The 16,718-nt window shown below is 39.9% G+C and overlaps 1 protein-coding gene across 17 annotated transcripts in view; it reads left to right on the forward strand.

The window, feature by feature from the left end:
* Positions 1 to 16,718, forward strand: part of MAGI1 (membrane associated guanylate kinase, WW and PDZ domain containing 1) — a 622,148-nt gene that overhangs the window by 538,368 nt on the left and 67,062 nt on the right. For all 17 annotated transcript variants that reach the window (XM_057704360.1, XM_057704354.1, XM_057704357.1 and 14 more), the window contains one exon: positions 148 to 768. In XM_057704360.1, coding sequence (XP_057560343.1) covers positions 148 to 768 — 621 coding nt within the window. The remainder of the gene's footprint in view (positions 1 to 147; positions 769 to 16,718) is intronic.

Consider the following 16,718-nt stretch of genomic DNA (forward strand, 5'->3'; position numbering starts at 1 on the left):
AAATAAGTAATAGAAGCAGTCTCTTTGTGCTTTACAGTACCACCTCCAAATCCAGTTTCAGTTCAGCTTCATATTGGTATGATATGATAGGATAAAATTGATACAACTTTTCCTGGGCACTTTTTTTAACCCCCAACTCTCTTGCAGGAGATGTAATTGTGAGTGTAAATGACACCTGTGTTTTGGGACACACGCATGCGCAAGTTGTGAAAATCTTCCAGTCCATTCCCATCGGTGCCAGCGTGGACCTTGAACTCTGCCGAGGTTATCCATTGCCTTTTGACCCAGATGACCCCAATACAAGTTTAGTGACCTCGGTGGCCATTTTGGATAAAGAACCAATTATTGTGAATGGGCAAGAGACCTACGACTCGCCAGCTAGTCACAGTAGTAAAACAGGCAAAGTCAACGGCATGAAGGACGCCAGGCCAAGCAGCCCCGCAGACGTGGCTTCAAACGGTTCCCATGGTTACCCCAATGATACTGTCTCTTTGGCTTCCTCCATAGCCACTCAGCCAGAACTCATAACTGTTCACATAGTCAAAGGGCCAATGGGCTTTGGTTTTACTATCGCAGACAGTCCTGGGGGTGGCGGCCAAAGAGTGAAACAGATTGTCGACAGTCCAAGGTGCCGAGGCCTGAAAGAAGGGGATCTTATAGTGGAGGTTAATAAGAAGAACGTTCAGGCTCTGACTCACAACCAAGTCGTGGACATGCTGATCGAATGTCCAAAGGGAAGTGAGGTCACACTGTTGGTGCAACGAGGAGGTATGTAGATTTATTTTCTTTCATTTTTTTTTTTAACCCTAAATCCGTTGTTGTACTTACTGGTTATCAGGTAGCTCTTGGGGGCTTTCCGAATGTCGACTCCTTTAAGATCATTTTTATTTAAATATTGGGAAATGCATTCAAAATGCCTTCTGATTTCTCCAAATGCTAGCCTCTTCAGAATAAAGGTTGTGTTTATATATAATGTGTGTGTACAAAGGGATGTGCAGCTAGAGTCCTACTGTTCATGAAAGTGGGGACTGGCTGCTCGGCGCTCAAAAGCCAATAAAAAGGCAAGGTTGGTGGAAAGGAAAGTTTGCTTTATTTCGGAGGCGGGCAACCTGGCGGGAGGGCAGACTCAAGTCCAAAGGCCAATTTCCCACCGCTGACAATCAGTGGGCAAGAGCTTCTGAGGCGGAGGGAGGGGGTTGCATGCAGAAACAGCACAGTCAGCTCTGACAGTCATCTTGAAATTGGTCATGTGGTGGTCTGATCAGCGTCATCTTGATTGTTTCAAGTACAGTTAGTTTTCAGTTCCAGGGTCAGTTTGTTCCCATTTCTTTGAGACCAGTTCTCAGAATTGTGGCACCTTGTGTTCTGGCTACCGTCTGGTCATCATGTAGTTAGCGTCTTCCCCCTGGTGGGGGTTTCAGTATCTGCAAAACAGCTCAAAGGACATGGCTGTGAATATTATCTATAGCCCTTGAGGAGCAACTAAAGGTCCCTGACGTTCCTTAATGACTGAACTGTTATTATTTGGTTCTGTTTGACTGTTTTCCTTTGCTTCTGCATCTTCTCACTTCTCTGATTAAACTTATTCTTTGACTAAAGTTTTTCTACAGACAGAAGGCAGGAGGAGGACATGGGGGGAAAGGACCATAGGGTCCTGCTCTGTTTCAGTACCTTTAAACGTAAACCAGAGTGTGCCTTTTAAAACCCATTAAAATTTGAAAACCTTCATCCTTTAAGTCTCCTGAACCTGGTCTGCACAGCGTGTATGCAAAATAGGGCTCTCAGGCACGCTTCCAACCTCATCTCCCACTCTTCTCCCCTCCTCACTGTGCTTGGCCACCTGGTTTCTTCCCTGTAGTGCCTTCAGTGCTCTAAGCCTTTCTGTCTTAGGACCTTTGCACTTTTTGTTTCCACTGTTTGGAAGCCTGCTTTCCCCTGCTCTTCAGTTGGCTGCCTTCGTCTCATTCAGGACTCCTCCTGAGGGAGGGCTTCCCTGATTACTTATCTAAGGTAGCCCCCAGCACTCCTATGCAATCTCTGCTGCGTCACCCCATTTCTTAATAGCTGTTATCACCGTCATTATTATCACAAGGCATTGTTTTCTATATTTACGTATTTTTCTTTGTTCTCCTCTCTCTCTTTTTTTAAAAATTTTTATTGGAGTGTAGTTGATTTACAATGTTATGTTAATTTCAGGTGTACCACAAAGTGTATCTGTTATACATATACATATATCCACTCTTTTTTAGATTCTTTTCCCATATAGGTCATCACAGGTATTGAGTAGAGTTCCCTGTGCTGTACAGGAGGTCCTTATTGGTTGTCTGTTTTATATACAGTAGCGTGTATATGTCAATCCCAATCTTCCAATTTATCCCTCCTCCCACCTTACCCCCTGGTAACCATAAGTTTATTTTCTACATCTGTGACTCTATTTCTGTTTTGTAGGTAAGTTCATTTGTATCCTTTTTTTCAGATTCTGCATATAAGTGATATATGATATTTGTCTTTCTCTGACTTCACTCAGTGTGACAATCTCTAGGTCCATCCATGTTGCTGCAAATGACATTATTTCATTCTTTTTTATAGCTGAGTAATATTCCATGGTATGCGTGTACCACATCTTCTTTATCCATTCATCTGTTGATGGGCATTTAGGTTGCTTCCATGTCCTGGCTATTGTAATTAGTGCTGCAAAGAATATTGGGGTGCATGTATCTTTTTGAATTATGGTGTTCTCCAGATATATGCCCAGGAGTGGGATTGCTGGGTCATATGGTAGCTCTATTTTTAGTTTTTTTAGGAATCTCCATACTGTTCTGTACCAATTTACATTCCCACCAACAACGTAGGACGGTTCCCTTTAGTCTCTCTTTTTCATTAGAATATAAGCTCCATAAAGCCAGAGCCCACGTCTGCATGTTGACAGCTGTATCCCCAGTATTTAACACAATACCTGGCCCCTGCTAGGTGTTCATGAATACATAGGGAATGAATGAATGAATGGATATGTGATTATTTATACTTGGTAGGAACCACAGCTCTACCAATCATATTAAAAACATCTCAACACACCCACATTTTAATGAAGTGGTTAAAGATCTCAGAGAAGCGCGGTATTCTATATCTTGAGACAGTTGGCTTTCTTTCTCCTTCCAGCACCCCCCACCCCTGCCCCACCAGAGCTCCCAGGACCTCACACTGAGAAATATTTTCCTCATGTTGAAATGTCTTGCTCCTGGGTCTGTTTTTGTGACTAATCTTGATTGACCATCTCCCACAATGGGGCTGAGATTGGTCGTTCCCCTGACCCTTGCAAATATGACATGTTTCATGCACAGAATTTTCTGCGCCTCTGAAAAGAGATCAGGAACCAGACTTTTATTTCCTCTCAGTTTCATTGAGACAGAAAAGCTTGTTTATGTTGCAACAACCACGTCCTCATGCTCTCATGCAGCTGTGTGTTCTGTGGTCAAAATGATTGCGGTTGTTGGAAGGAGATCCAAAATTCAGAACCGTCTGTGTGAATCCCAGTGCTCAGTCCACGCTTCTTGCACAGGTGTAAAAGCCATTAGCAGATTTTATTTTTTAAAAGTTATTTTTACCAATACAATTTTGAAGTCTCTTCTTATACCTAGATCACTAGACTGTACAGTTAATTTTCTTTTAAACAGTGACCAAGATGTAGTAGGAAGTGACTTGAGGTTAGGAGTGAGGGGGAGGGGGATGATGGTACCTGGCACTTGCAAACAAGTGAGTAGTTTATAAAGCACTTTTCAAACCTACACACGCCTCTCATGCCATTTTTACCACGTCCCTGAAAACTAGAGAGGTACCAGCCAACAGTAGGATTGAGAAGTTCACCTGACTTCTTTGGTTTCCAGTCCAGTACTTTGCCCTCCTTAACTCTGAATACCGCTGATTTTCGCATAATTGCTGGTTTCAGTGACCAGCAACTTGGAAACTTTTAAATAGTTCTTGGTACATCAGGGCATCTCTGATTCAGTCACTGCTCATTTGACATCACAAAACACCCTGCTCTCCTTCCTCATTTATTTGCTTCTTTGTTTCTTTTGTCATTTTGTTCAGTTTTTCTTTTCCACTCAGTTCACTTTTAGGGGACCAAAAAATAAAGTCTCATTGTAATTTACTAACTTACAATGGTTACTGGAACCATATTGTAATGAATTTGCCCAAATTAGCAAACAATTCATTATAAAAATGTACCCCTTGATTTCAGATGTTTACATTCTCTCTTAATTCCTAAGACCTTCTTTTGGTTAATGCCGTTATATTTTATAACATTAAATTAATGAGGGAAGATCCAGAATATATAGCCACATTAGTCAACATCTACATAGTTTATTCCAGGACCTGAGTGATTTAAAATCACTGTAATATCAGCAGTCTTTAAAATATGCCATATGCCTTATGTTTGATTTATGTATCAGATAGAAAGTTTGTACATCTGCACTTGGCAAGCTAGCACCAGCTACTATTAATCTTTCTAGAAAGCATATAAATATATTTTTTCTGCCATATATCAGTTATTTGAATCGGGGCTGGCATTTTAATCGTTCCTCTTGTATGATGGAGGTGTAAATGAGAAGGTTTGATAATCAGTAAGGATAGCAGCTAGGTTAAATGAGAAAGTAAATGGCCACTTCCCTGATTGTCTCTAATGAATCTCATTTCTGTCATAACTCCTGGTAAGCAGATTGATAAACTTGTTAAGTCTACACCTTTGTTGACTCTCAGGAATTCATATATCAAGGGTGGGATGCTTTAAAGAATTAGTCTTTTCTACTTTGGGGCAGAACTTCGCTATATTTTGTATTTTGGTTTTCACTCTTAATCTCCCAAACTCATTTTTGATTTTTGTTCTGGTCGAGATCAGGTGCATTTTGTTTTTTAGCATTTTTTTTTCTTCACCTTCCTCTCACCAACCTGAAAGTAAGCAGAGGTTGAAATACCATTCATAAATTTCTGGAGACAGCTTCTTAGGCCAGGCTTGGGCTTGCTAGGGGTGTCTGTTCATAGCCCTGGCAGCTGGGACCATTACTCATTTGTTTACAAGTGTCTTCTCTGTAAACATGTCCATGCCTGTGTATGTCACTCAGGTTTTTAAAGGGCAGCGCCTTCTTCCTGTGCCTGGCTCCCCATCTTCCCGTGGTGAGTCCGTTCCTCCTTCTCCCTCTGCTGTCCAGTCAGGAGAATGCCTTTTGTTTTTCTTAATTTTTTACGTAGTATTTGCATTGAGACAACCCGTCACCTGGCACCAGTGTGAGTCTAGAGGCTTTTTTAAGTGTTTGGAAAATCATGCTAGAAGGTGATTATTATTGTTTTGAATAATTTTTTTTAATTTACAAAAGATGTAAAATTTGTTCCATAAAGGTTTTTTGCTTTTAAAAAAAAGGGATTATAGGAACTTCACTGGCAGTCAGTGGTTAAGATTCCATGCTTCCACTGCAGGGGCCGAGGGTTCCATCCCTGGATGGGGAACTAAGATACCACATGCTGCGGCATGGCCAAAAAGTAAAAATTAAAAAAAAAAATTTAAAGGGATTATATTATGTCTAGCATAACTACTTGTGCTCCCTGTGTAAAATATTTTGTATATTTGGTAATTTATACCTAGTAGGAGGTACAGCACTCTTGAGGATCTCATTTCGGGTGGAGTCAGAATACTCTGTTCTAAGAGACGATTTGGGATACTTTATGAAGGTGGAGAATGTGTGTTTTACTTTTGAGAGAAAATGTGTATTGAAGAAAAAGCTGAACCGGGGGTTCCAGGAGCCCATCTCTAGTTCAAACTCTGCCCATAGCTCCTCTTTACCTCTGACTGGGTTGACTCCTGCACTGAGACTCATTCCTTTATCCAAAATATATTGTGAACTAGATCATCTTTAAGGTGACCCCTTCTAACTCTAACTTTATGCAAAGAATGACTTGATTGATGTGTAGAGGAAAGATCATAAGATTCAAGAGTCAGAAGATGCAAGTTTAAACTCCAACTCCTGCCTTTATTCCCTTTTTGACCTTAGGCAAGTCATCTGAAAAAAAGGTAGCTTTTGTGCTGATTCCTGACCTAGAAGCAGTCACATGATAAATCAGTGGTGTTATACTCATATCCCCTAGTATCAGAAGCCACTGGGTGTGGTGGCTTTCTTTAAAAAAAAAAAAAAGCTCTAGACTATACCTGCAGAATTTTAATTTCAGTGAATGATACACATGTACCTGTATTTTTTTCAGAAGCTGCACTGGCAATCTGACATAGAATCAGAATTACAATCAGTTTTAGGCTCCTGCCCTCATAGTCCCTTCTTGTTTTGATTCTGTGACATATAACTTGGGAGTGAAATAAGTTTATAAAACTTAACAGTTTTCATTTCTAAGTAATGTCTTCTTTTAAAGTGCGATTTCTAAGCAACAGATTTCTCCATCTTCCGTAAGATCCATTGCAGCTCCCGAATTTGACATTTTTGTACTTCAGGATAGAAAAGGAGGATAGAAAGGAGGACTTGGTCTCAGAGATGCTTCTTTTGAGCACAATTCCCAGTGGCTTTTACTGATCACAACAATTAGAAGTTATGGTTTGTATACTGAGTGCTCTTGTCAGGGCACTAAGGAATTTTAGGATCTGCATATAAAGTAATGAAATGTGAGGATTTCTGGAGGAGAGGACTATATCCAACTTGTGCTTTTGTATCCCTGGCACGTCATGGGGAACGTGGCGTGTGGTATGTGTTAGTAAATACTAGCTGGATAAATTGAACTTCCTCTACAAGTCACAATAGAAAACTAATTATATAGCTTTATAGTCACTCTTCATAACTTCAGAAAGATAAAAAAAGAGATGTTAAAAGGCAAAAATTAAATATGAAAATCATGGTAGTGATAGTAATGATAATGTTACAGTAATCATTGATTACTTACTATGTGCCAGGATTGTGACCATGGTACAAGCAATATACACACATACATACACGCGGAAATAAAACCTCACAACATCCCATTGTTGTGACCATCTCGGAACTGTCCATTTGCAGTGTGATTCTGAATACGACCCTGTGGGAAATGAAGTCAGTGATTAGTAGGGGAAAAAAAAAATGAAGGAATTGCTTTTGTTGTAGGTGTTGAGACTCCACAGCTGAATTTGCTTAGTATAAAGTAAAAGCGGAATTTCTGGTTTAGTTGGGAAGCATGTATAAGACTCTTCCTTGCTGAAAGCGTTTGTAATAAAAACACTGAATGCTTCCGCAGTGTGCCAGGTGTAGTTGGTTCTACACCTTTTCCATATCATAATTCAGGAGCCCTCTGAGATGACTAAAACCTTACCTCCACTTTAGAGAAGATGCTGAGGCCCAGAGAAGCTCAGTGATTTACCCAGAATCACACAGCTAATTAGTACAAGCTAGGATTTGGACCCAGGAATTCTAGTTCCAGAGACCGATCTCTTACCCACTATGCTAAGCAGCCTCCTGGCTTGTAGATGAGAAGCTCCAATAATGTAACTGTTGAGGAGTACATATTATACATAAAGGAACGAGTAAGGTCTGAAGTCCATGGCAAATTAATGCCACTTAATTTTCATCCAGATTTACTGATGATACTTAGTTCATTAAACTGTCATCGATCCACATAGGCAAAGCAATATCTAATCTCATGATCCAGGCACATAATTAGCATTAGCTCTTCTTTGTGTGTGTTTTTCGCCCCCCCCCCCCCCCCCCCCCCCCCCCCCCGCCGTCTGAAATGATGCAAAACCATCATAATTAGAACCGCAGTGAGCTGTGCACTGCCAGAGAGTCAAACCCGGGTGATCAGGAGCCTCTTTTCTCTTTGCCCTCTGGTCATGGACTGGGGAATGAATTGTAAATTGCACCACTTACATGTTTGACTGCCCGAATCTCTTCAATTGAGCTGCAGGGCCTCGGAAAGGAGAATTCAGGTTGCCGGCAGAGTGATATCCTAGTAGCGGTGGAGTCCTGTGTATTCACGCGAACACATCCCCTCCACTCCGCCTTCTCTGTCATGTCATCCTCCACCTGTTCCCCGGCCTCTGCCATTCATCACGTGGCATCTGGCCTTGCTGTGGCCTTGCCACAGGTCTTGGCGTTTGCTCTAGTCCATTCCCCGGCTGGAGTGATTTAAAGTCAATTGGATCTAGTCACCGTTCGTGTCAGGATGACGTCCCGTCATTCAGAGTAAACGCCAAAGTCCTGTGTCACAGCCTAGTGCTTGCTCTTTCTTCTGTCTGTGTATTTCCTGTCACGGTGAGCCACCGGGCTCTCTCACTCCTGTCCTTCAGGCTTCTGCTCAAAGGTCCTTTCCTTCGAGAAGCCTGCTCTGACTGCTCTGCAGAAAAGAAAACAGCATCCACCACCATCACGCTCTGCTCTGTCCTTCTCCTGCGGGCCATGGACCCTTCCAATAGGTCTCCCTCCGTGAGAGCAGGGCCTGAGTCTCCATCATTACTTGGTCCCCACCACCTCACATCGTGCCTGGCACGTTGTAAGTCTTAAGAAAAATCATCTGTATTGAAGGAAAACTATGAATTAATGCCAGGCCCTTTGTTTTCATAAACGCTCATCATCCTTGAGAGAACTTTCTGGAGTGAGTGCTTATCGTTAGAGCGGAGGCAGCAGGCAGCAGGAGATGGACCACCCCGCACTCACACAGTGAGAACGTGGCACAGCCTGACTCCCAGCCTAGGTTTGTTGGGCTGCAGAAGCCCACGCCCTCTGTCACAGGCTGTTCTAAAGGACAGGGAAAACAAGATACGGATGAACGTATATACAAAACAGAAGTAGACCCACAGGCTCATGGTTACCGAAGGGGAAGGGCGGGAGGGATAAATGAGGAGTTTGGGATTAACAGATATACACTATTATATATAAAATCGATAAACAGCAAGGTTCTACTGTATAGCATGGGGAACTATACTCAATATTTTGTTATAACCTATAAGGGAAAAGAGTCTGAAAAAGAATGTGTACACACACACACACACTCTCACACACACGTGTATAACGGAATCACTGTGCTGTACACCTGAAACTAAGACAACATAGTAAATCAACTCGGTTTCAATAAAAATAACTGCATAAATGACAAGGAAATGCATTTCATGGCAATGGATCATGTTGGTGCAGTTAAGCCTGTTCTCCAAGTCCAGTGCAGTAGTCACTAGCCACATGTGGCTATTTAATCAATTAAAGTTAAATACGATGTAAAATTTAGTCCAACTGGCCACATTTCAAGAACCAAATAGCCACATGTGGCCAATGGCCACAATATTGGACAGTGCAGTTATAGAACCTTTCCATCCTTGTAGAAAATGCTGTGGGACAGTGCTACTCTAGAGGTTTTGATTATTTTGCCCTCTAAAGTGATATGTTGACTAGTCCTTATTTTACCCTTTCTCTTATTTTTATGCCTTTGATAGAAGAAAAATAGAAATTGAAGGCAACTTCGTGGTTAATGGATTTCTTTTTATACAGATAATAATAATAATAATAGGTCCTATTTATTAAATTCTTTCCATGTGTGGGTACTGCTCTAAGCTCTTTACATGTGTTAACTGCATGTTAGAGGGTCACAAGGAATTGAGACTGAGAGAATATAAAACATTTGTAAAGTGTTAGCACCTGGGCGATCTGCTGTGTCCTAATACTGAGACAGCTCACAAACTTTTAACAGGGATTATACAGCTTCCACCTGGCCAGGAAGCGTCTCATCTTTTATACTAGACTGATGTCATTTAAGGAGCTCAATTTAAATTGTTTTATTATGTAAAGTATCTTTACTCTTAAAAAGAAGAAGAAACTTCAACACTAGAAAAATTCACCTTAAATTCATAAATATAAAATAATATATAATCTGCTGCAGTTTGTCAGACCTCTGTTTAAGAACGAAGATGTTGAAGGTTTCTTTGTGTATTTATCTGATTTGATATCTCAGACTAATTGACCTCCCTGCTTACCTGCGGTGCTTGGTTTTTCTAGTAATTTTGGAAGTCAAGTCCTCTTGTCAAATCTAGTGTGCTAGCTAACATCTTCCTAGCTATTAAATGCTTTTCACGTTAAAATTAGCAAACTTCATATCGCTTCAATAGTGCTTAACAGTTGCCATTCATATTTTTTTAAGCTCTTTATTGGAATATAATTGCTTTACACTCTTGTACCAGCTTTTGAGGTACACCAAAGTGAATCAGCTGTATTTATACATATATCCCCATACCCTCCCTCCTGCGACTCCCTCCCACCCTCCCTGTCCTGGCCCTCTAAGGCATCACCCATCATCGAGTTGATCTCCCTTTGTTATACAGCAACTTCCCACTAGCTATCTATTTTACAGTTGGTAGTGTAAATATGTCTGTGCTACTCTCTCACTTCGTCCCAGCTTCCCCTTTGCCCCCTGCCCCCCTAACCCCATGTCCTCCAGTCCATTCTCTTCATCTGCATCCTTATTCTTGTCCTGTCACTGGGTTCATCAGTACCATTTTTTTTTTCTTTTTAGATTCCGTATATGTGAGTTAGCATACAGTATTTGTTTTTCTCTTTCTGGCTTACTTCACTCTGTATGACAGAATCTAGGTCTATCCACCTCATTACATATAGCTCCATTTCATTCCTTTTTATGGCTGAGTAATATTCCATTGTATATATATGCCACATCTTCTTTATCCATTCACCTGTTGATGGGCATTTAGGTTGCTTCCATGTCCTGGCTACTGTAAATAGTGCTGCAGTGAACATTATGGTACATGTTTCTTTTTGGATTATGGTTTTCTCTGGGTATATGCCCAGGAGTGGGATTACTGGATCATATGGTAGTTCTATTTGTAGTTTTTTAAGGAACCTCCAAACTGTTTTCCGTAGTGGCTGCACCAACTTACATTCCCACCAACAGTGCAAGGGAGTTCCCTTTTCTCCACATGCTCTCCAACATTTGTTGTTTCTAGATGTTTTGATGATGGCCAGTCTGACCAGTATGAGGTGATACCTCATTGTGGCTTTGAGTTGCATTTCTCTGATGATTAGTGATGTTGAGCATCCTTTCATGTGTTTGTTGGCCATCTGTATGTCTTCTTTGGAGAAATGTCTATTTAGGTCTTCTGCCCATTTGTGGATTAGGTTATTTGCTATTTTGGTATTAAGCTGCATGAGCTGCTTATATAATTTGGAGATTAATCCTTTGTCTGTTGCTTCATGGGCAAGTATTTTCTCCCATTCTGAGTGTTGTCTTCTTGTCTTGTTTATGGTTTCTTACGCTGTACAAAAGCTTTTAAGTTTCATGAGGTCCCATTTGTTTATTCTTGATTTTTTCCATTTTTCTAGCAGGTGGGTCAAAAAGGATCTTGCTTTGATGGATGTCATAGAGTGTTCTGCCTATGTTTTCCTCTAGGAGTTTGATAGTGTCTGGCCTTACATGTAGGTCTTGAATCCATTTGGAGTTTATTTTTGTGTATGGTGTTAGGAAGTGTTCTAATTTCATTCTTTTACATGTTGCTGTCCAATTTTCCCAGCACCACTTATTGAAGAGGCTGTCTTTTTTTCCATTGTGTATTCTTCCTTGCTTTGTCAAAGATAAGGTGCCCATATGTGCTTGGGTTTCCCTCTGAGTTCTCTATTCTGTTCCATTGATCTTCCTTTCTGTTTTTGTGCCAGTACCATACTGTCTTGATCACTATGGCCTTGTAGTATAGTTTGAAGTCAGGAAACCTAATTCCACCAACTCCATCTTTCCTTCTCAAGATTGCTTTGGCTATTCGGGGTCTTTTGCATTTCCATACAAATCGTAAGATTTCTTGTTCTAGTTCTGTGAAAAATGCCATTGGTAATTTGATATGGATTGCATTGAATCTGTAAATTGCTTTGGGTAGTACAGTCATTTTCACTATGTTGATTCTTCCATTCCAGGAACATGGTATGTCCCTGCATCTGTTTGTATCATCTTTGATTTCTTTCATCAATGTCTTAGGGTTTTCTGCATACAGATCTTTTGCCTCCTTAGGCAGGTTTATTCCTAGGTATTTGATTCTTTTTGTTGCAGTGGTAAATGGAAGAGTTTCCTTCTCTTTCTGCTTTTTTGTTGTTAGTGTATAGGAATGCAAGAGGTTTCTGCACGTTAATTTTGTATCCTGCTACTTTACTAAATTCAGTGATTAGTGCTAGCAGTTTTCTGGTAGTCTTTAGGGTTTTCTGTGTATAATATCATGTCATCTGCAAAGAGTGACAGTTTTACTTCTTCTTTTCCAATTTGGATTCCTTTGATTTCTTTTTCTTCTCTGATTGCTGTGGCTAAAAATTCCAAAACTATGTTGAATAATAGTGGTGAGAGTGGACACCCTTGTCTTGTTCCTGTCCTTAGAGGGAATGCTTTCCGTTTTTCACCATTTAGAAGGATGTTGGCTTTTGGTTTGTCATATATGGCTTTGATTATATTGAGGTAATTTCCTCCTATGCCCATTTTCTGAAAAGTTTTTATCATAAATGGATGTTGAATTTTGTCAAAAGCTTTTTCTGCATCTATTGAGATGATCATATGGTTTTTATCCTTCAATTTGTTGATATGCTGTATCACATTGATTGGTTTCCATATATTGAAGAATTCTTGCATCCCAGGGATAAACCCCACTTGATCATGGTGTATGATCTTTTTCATGTGCTGTTGGATTCTGTTAGCTAGTATTTTGTTGAGGATTTTTGCATCTATATTCATCAGTGATATTGGTCTGTAATTTTCTTTTTTTGTGACATCTTTGCCTGGTTTTGGTATCAGGGTGATGGTGGCCTCATACAGTGAGTTTGGGAGTGTTCCTCCTTCTGCTATATTTTGGAAGAGTTTGAGAAGGATAGGTGTTAGCTCTTCTCTAAATGTTTGATAGAATGCTCCTGTGAATCCATCTGGCCCTGGGCTTTTGTTTGTTGGGAGATTTTTAATCACTGCCTCAGTTTCCGTACTTGTGATTGGTCTGTTCATAGTTTCTGTTTCTTCCTGGTTCAGTCTTGGAGATTGTATTTTTCTAAGGCTTTGTCCATTTCTTCCAGGTTATCCAATTTATTGGCATATAGTTGCTTGTAGTAGTCTCTCATGATCTTTCATATTTCTGCGGTGTCCGTTGTTACTTCTTTTTCATTTCTAATTCTGTTGATTTGCATCTTCTCCCTTTTTCTCCTGATGAGTCTGGCTAATGGTTTATCAATTTTGTTAATCTTCTCAAAGAACCAGCTTTTAGTTTCATTGATCTTTGCTATTGTTTCCTTCCTTTCTTTTTCATTTATTTCTGCTCTGATATTTATGATTTCTTTCCTTCTGCTCCCTTTGGGGTTTCTTTGTTCTTCTTTCTCTAATTGTTTTAGGTGTAAGGTTAGGTTGTTTATTCGATATTTTTCTTGTTTCTTGAGTTAGGACTGTATTGCTATAAACTTCCTTCTTAGAACTGCTTTTGCTGTGTCCCATAGGTTTTGGGTTGCTGTGTTTTCATTGTCATTTGTTTCTAGATATTTTTTGATTTCCTCTTTGATTTCTTCAGTGATTTCTTGGCTGTTTAATAGCGTATTGTTTAGCCTCCATGTGTTTGTATTTTTTACAGTTTTTTTCCTATAATTGATATCTAGACTCATGGCATTGTGGTCAGAGAAGATGCTTGATATGATTTCAATTTTCTTGAATTTACCGAGGCTTGATTTGTCACCCAAGATGTGATCTATCCTGGAAAATGTTCCATGTGCAGTTGAGAAGAAAGTTATTCTGTAGTGTTTGGATGGAATGTCCTGTAAATATCAATTAAGTCAAAATGGTCTAATGTGTCATTTAAAGCTTATGTGTCCTTATTTATTTTCTGTTTGGATGATCTGTCCATTGATGTAAGTGGGGTGTTCAAATCTCCCACTATTATTGTGTTACTGTCGATGTCCCCTTTTATGGCTGTTAGCATTTACCTTATGTATTGAGGTGCTCCTTTGTTGGGTGCATAGATATTTACCATTGTGATATGTTCTTCTTGGATGGATCCCTTGATCATCATGTAGTGTCCTTCCTTGTCTCTTGTAATAGTCTTTACTTTCAAGTCTAATTTGTCTGATATGAGTATTGCTTCTCCAGCTTTCTTTTGACTTCCATTTGCGTGGAATATCTTTTTCCATCCCTTTACTTTCAGTCTATATGTATCCCTTGGTCTGAAGTGGGTTTCTTGTAGGCAGCATATAGAAGGGTCTTGTTTTTGTATCCATTCAGCCAGTCTGTGTTTTTTGGTTGGAGCATTTAATCCATTTACATTTAAGGTGATTATTGACATGTGTGTTCCTATTACCATTTTCTTAATTGTTTGGGGTTTGTTTTATAGGTCTTTTCCTTCTCTTGTGTTTCCTACTTAGAAAAGTTCCTTAAGCAATTGTTGTAAGGCTGGTTTGGTGGTGCTGAATTCTCTTACCTTTTGCTTGTCTGTAAAGCTTTTGATTTCTCCCTCAAATCTGAATGAGATTCTTGCTGGGTAGAGTATTCTTGGCTGTAGGTTTTTCTCTTTCAGGACTTTCAGTATATCCTGCCATTCCCTTCTGGCCTGCAGAGTTTCTGTAGAAAGATCAGCTGTTATCCTTAAGGGTTTTCCCTTAGATGTTGTTTGTTGCTTTTCTCTTGCTGCTTTTAATATTTTTTCTTTGTGTTTAATTTTAATTAGTTTGATTAATATGTGCATCAGTGTATTTCTCCTTGGGCTTATTCTGTATGGGACTCTCTGTGTTTCTTGGACTTGATGAATTATTTCCTTTCCCATGTTGGGGAAGTTTTCCACTATCTCCAAATATTTTCTCAGAGGCTTTCTTTTTTTCTTCTTCTGGGATGCCTATGATTTGAATGTTGGTGGGCTTAATGTTGTCACCAAGGTCTCTGAGACTGTCTTCCATTCTTTTTATTCTTTTGTCTTTTTCCTGCTCTGTGGCAGTTATTTCTACCATCTATCTTCCAACTCACTTATTCGTTCCTCTGCCTCAGTTATTCTGCTGTTTATACCATCTAGAGTATTTTTAATTTTGGTTATTTTGTTGTGCATCACTGTTTGTTTGCTCTTTAGTGCTTCTGAGTACTTATTAACTGTTTCTTGTATTTTGTGTATTTTGTTATCGAGATTTTGGATCATCTTTACTGTCATTGCTCTGAATTCTTTTTCAGGCAATTTTCCTATTTCCTCTTCATTTATTTGGTCTTGTGGGTTTTTTCCTGCGCCTTTGCCTTCACGGTGTTTCTTTGTTTTCTCATTTTGTCTAATTTATAGGATTTGCTGTCTCCTTTCCCTATACTGCCTAGTGGTAATTCCTCTTGTTTCCGCCCTCTGCCCCCTGTGGTGGGATTTGTCCAGTGTCTTGAGTAGGCTTCCTGGTGGGGGAGGTCTGGTGTCTGCTTTCCAGTGTGTGGCTCTGTGTCTTTTCTCTCTGATGAGCAGGGCTGTGTCAGGAGGTGTGTTTTAGGGTATCTGTGAGGTTAATATGGCTTTAGGTTGTCTGTGTGCTGATGGGTGGGTTTGTGTTCCTGTCTTGTTTGTAGTTTGGTATGAGGTGTCCAGCCTTGGCAGTTGCAGACAGTCAGATGAAGCCAAGTCTTAGACTCTGACACAGGGCTCCATGAGATTTTTCTGCAGTTAATCTTCCCTGTGTGTGAGGACTCCCTAGTAGTCTAGCATCCTGCATTTAGTGATCCCTCCCCAGAGCCTCCTACTTGACTTCTGATGGAGTAGTCCAGACTTCAGAGGTTGCTTGTCCCAGCAATAAAGGGGTTTAAAGAAGACTGTCCCAGCCCCAGACTAATGGCAAAGTGTTGAGTCAAACAAATACTAAGTCAAGGAAACACATACACGTATAAGACATGCAAATACCGAATCCATTAGAACATAAGGCAGTAGAAAGACCTGACAGAAGAACGCCAGTATGCCATCAGACAATCAAAGAGAAAATGAACAGAAATTCAAAACCAAAATGAAACAAAACAAAACAAAAAACACACAGACACAAATCCAGAGAGATTTTCAAAGCTAGGATCAAAAATAATAAAGAGCAAGAGTACCACCAGACAGACTGAAGATTCTCAGAACAAAATCGGACAGTTATACTTAGAACTAAGATAAAGACAAAACCTAATAATAAAAACCAAAGCAGTGTGTCATCTGGGGAATAAAGCAAGGAAACAGAGCAGACCAATAATACTGCTTATAAGTATATTAAGATAAATTAAACTAAAAAAGGATAGAAGACAGGGCAACAGAAGAGTGTAGTGTGACTGGAAATATAAAAAGAAAAAGAAATAGAAACATATAAAAGATAGAGATGAAAAGAAGGTAGGAGAGATACAGTCAGCAGTACAAAAAACTTAGCTAGAAATAGAAATATATAAAAAGCCTAAAAATAAAAATAGAGTAAAAAATGTTATAAAACATGTAGATCCCTCAGGACTAAGATCGTAATTAATAAAATTAAAAAAAACAAAACAAAACCAGAACTGACCCCAGAATTGACCAGATCAATAGAATTAATACTAATATTTCTGTTTCCTTGGGGTCTCAGCTGTAAGTGTCCTCCTACCCACCTTGGGTTTTTTGTATTACTCTGCGACCAGCAGAGCTTCCTTTATTGTTCATCTGTAAGCGGTCGGTGTGTGGGGATAGAGAGGGTACAATAGTGGCTCCTTCCCCGGGAAGCGAGTGAGCAGTGGTGCCCTGC

Source organism: Hippopotamus amphibius, chromosome 13, assembly GCF_030028045.1.
Source record: "Hippopotamus amphibius kiboko isolate mHipAmp2 chromosome 13, mHipAmp2.hap2, whole genome shotgun sequence".
Taxonomy (NCBI): Eukaryota; Metazoa; Chordata; class Mammalia; order Artiodactyla; family Hippopotamidae; genus Hippopotamus; species Hippopotamus amphibius.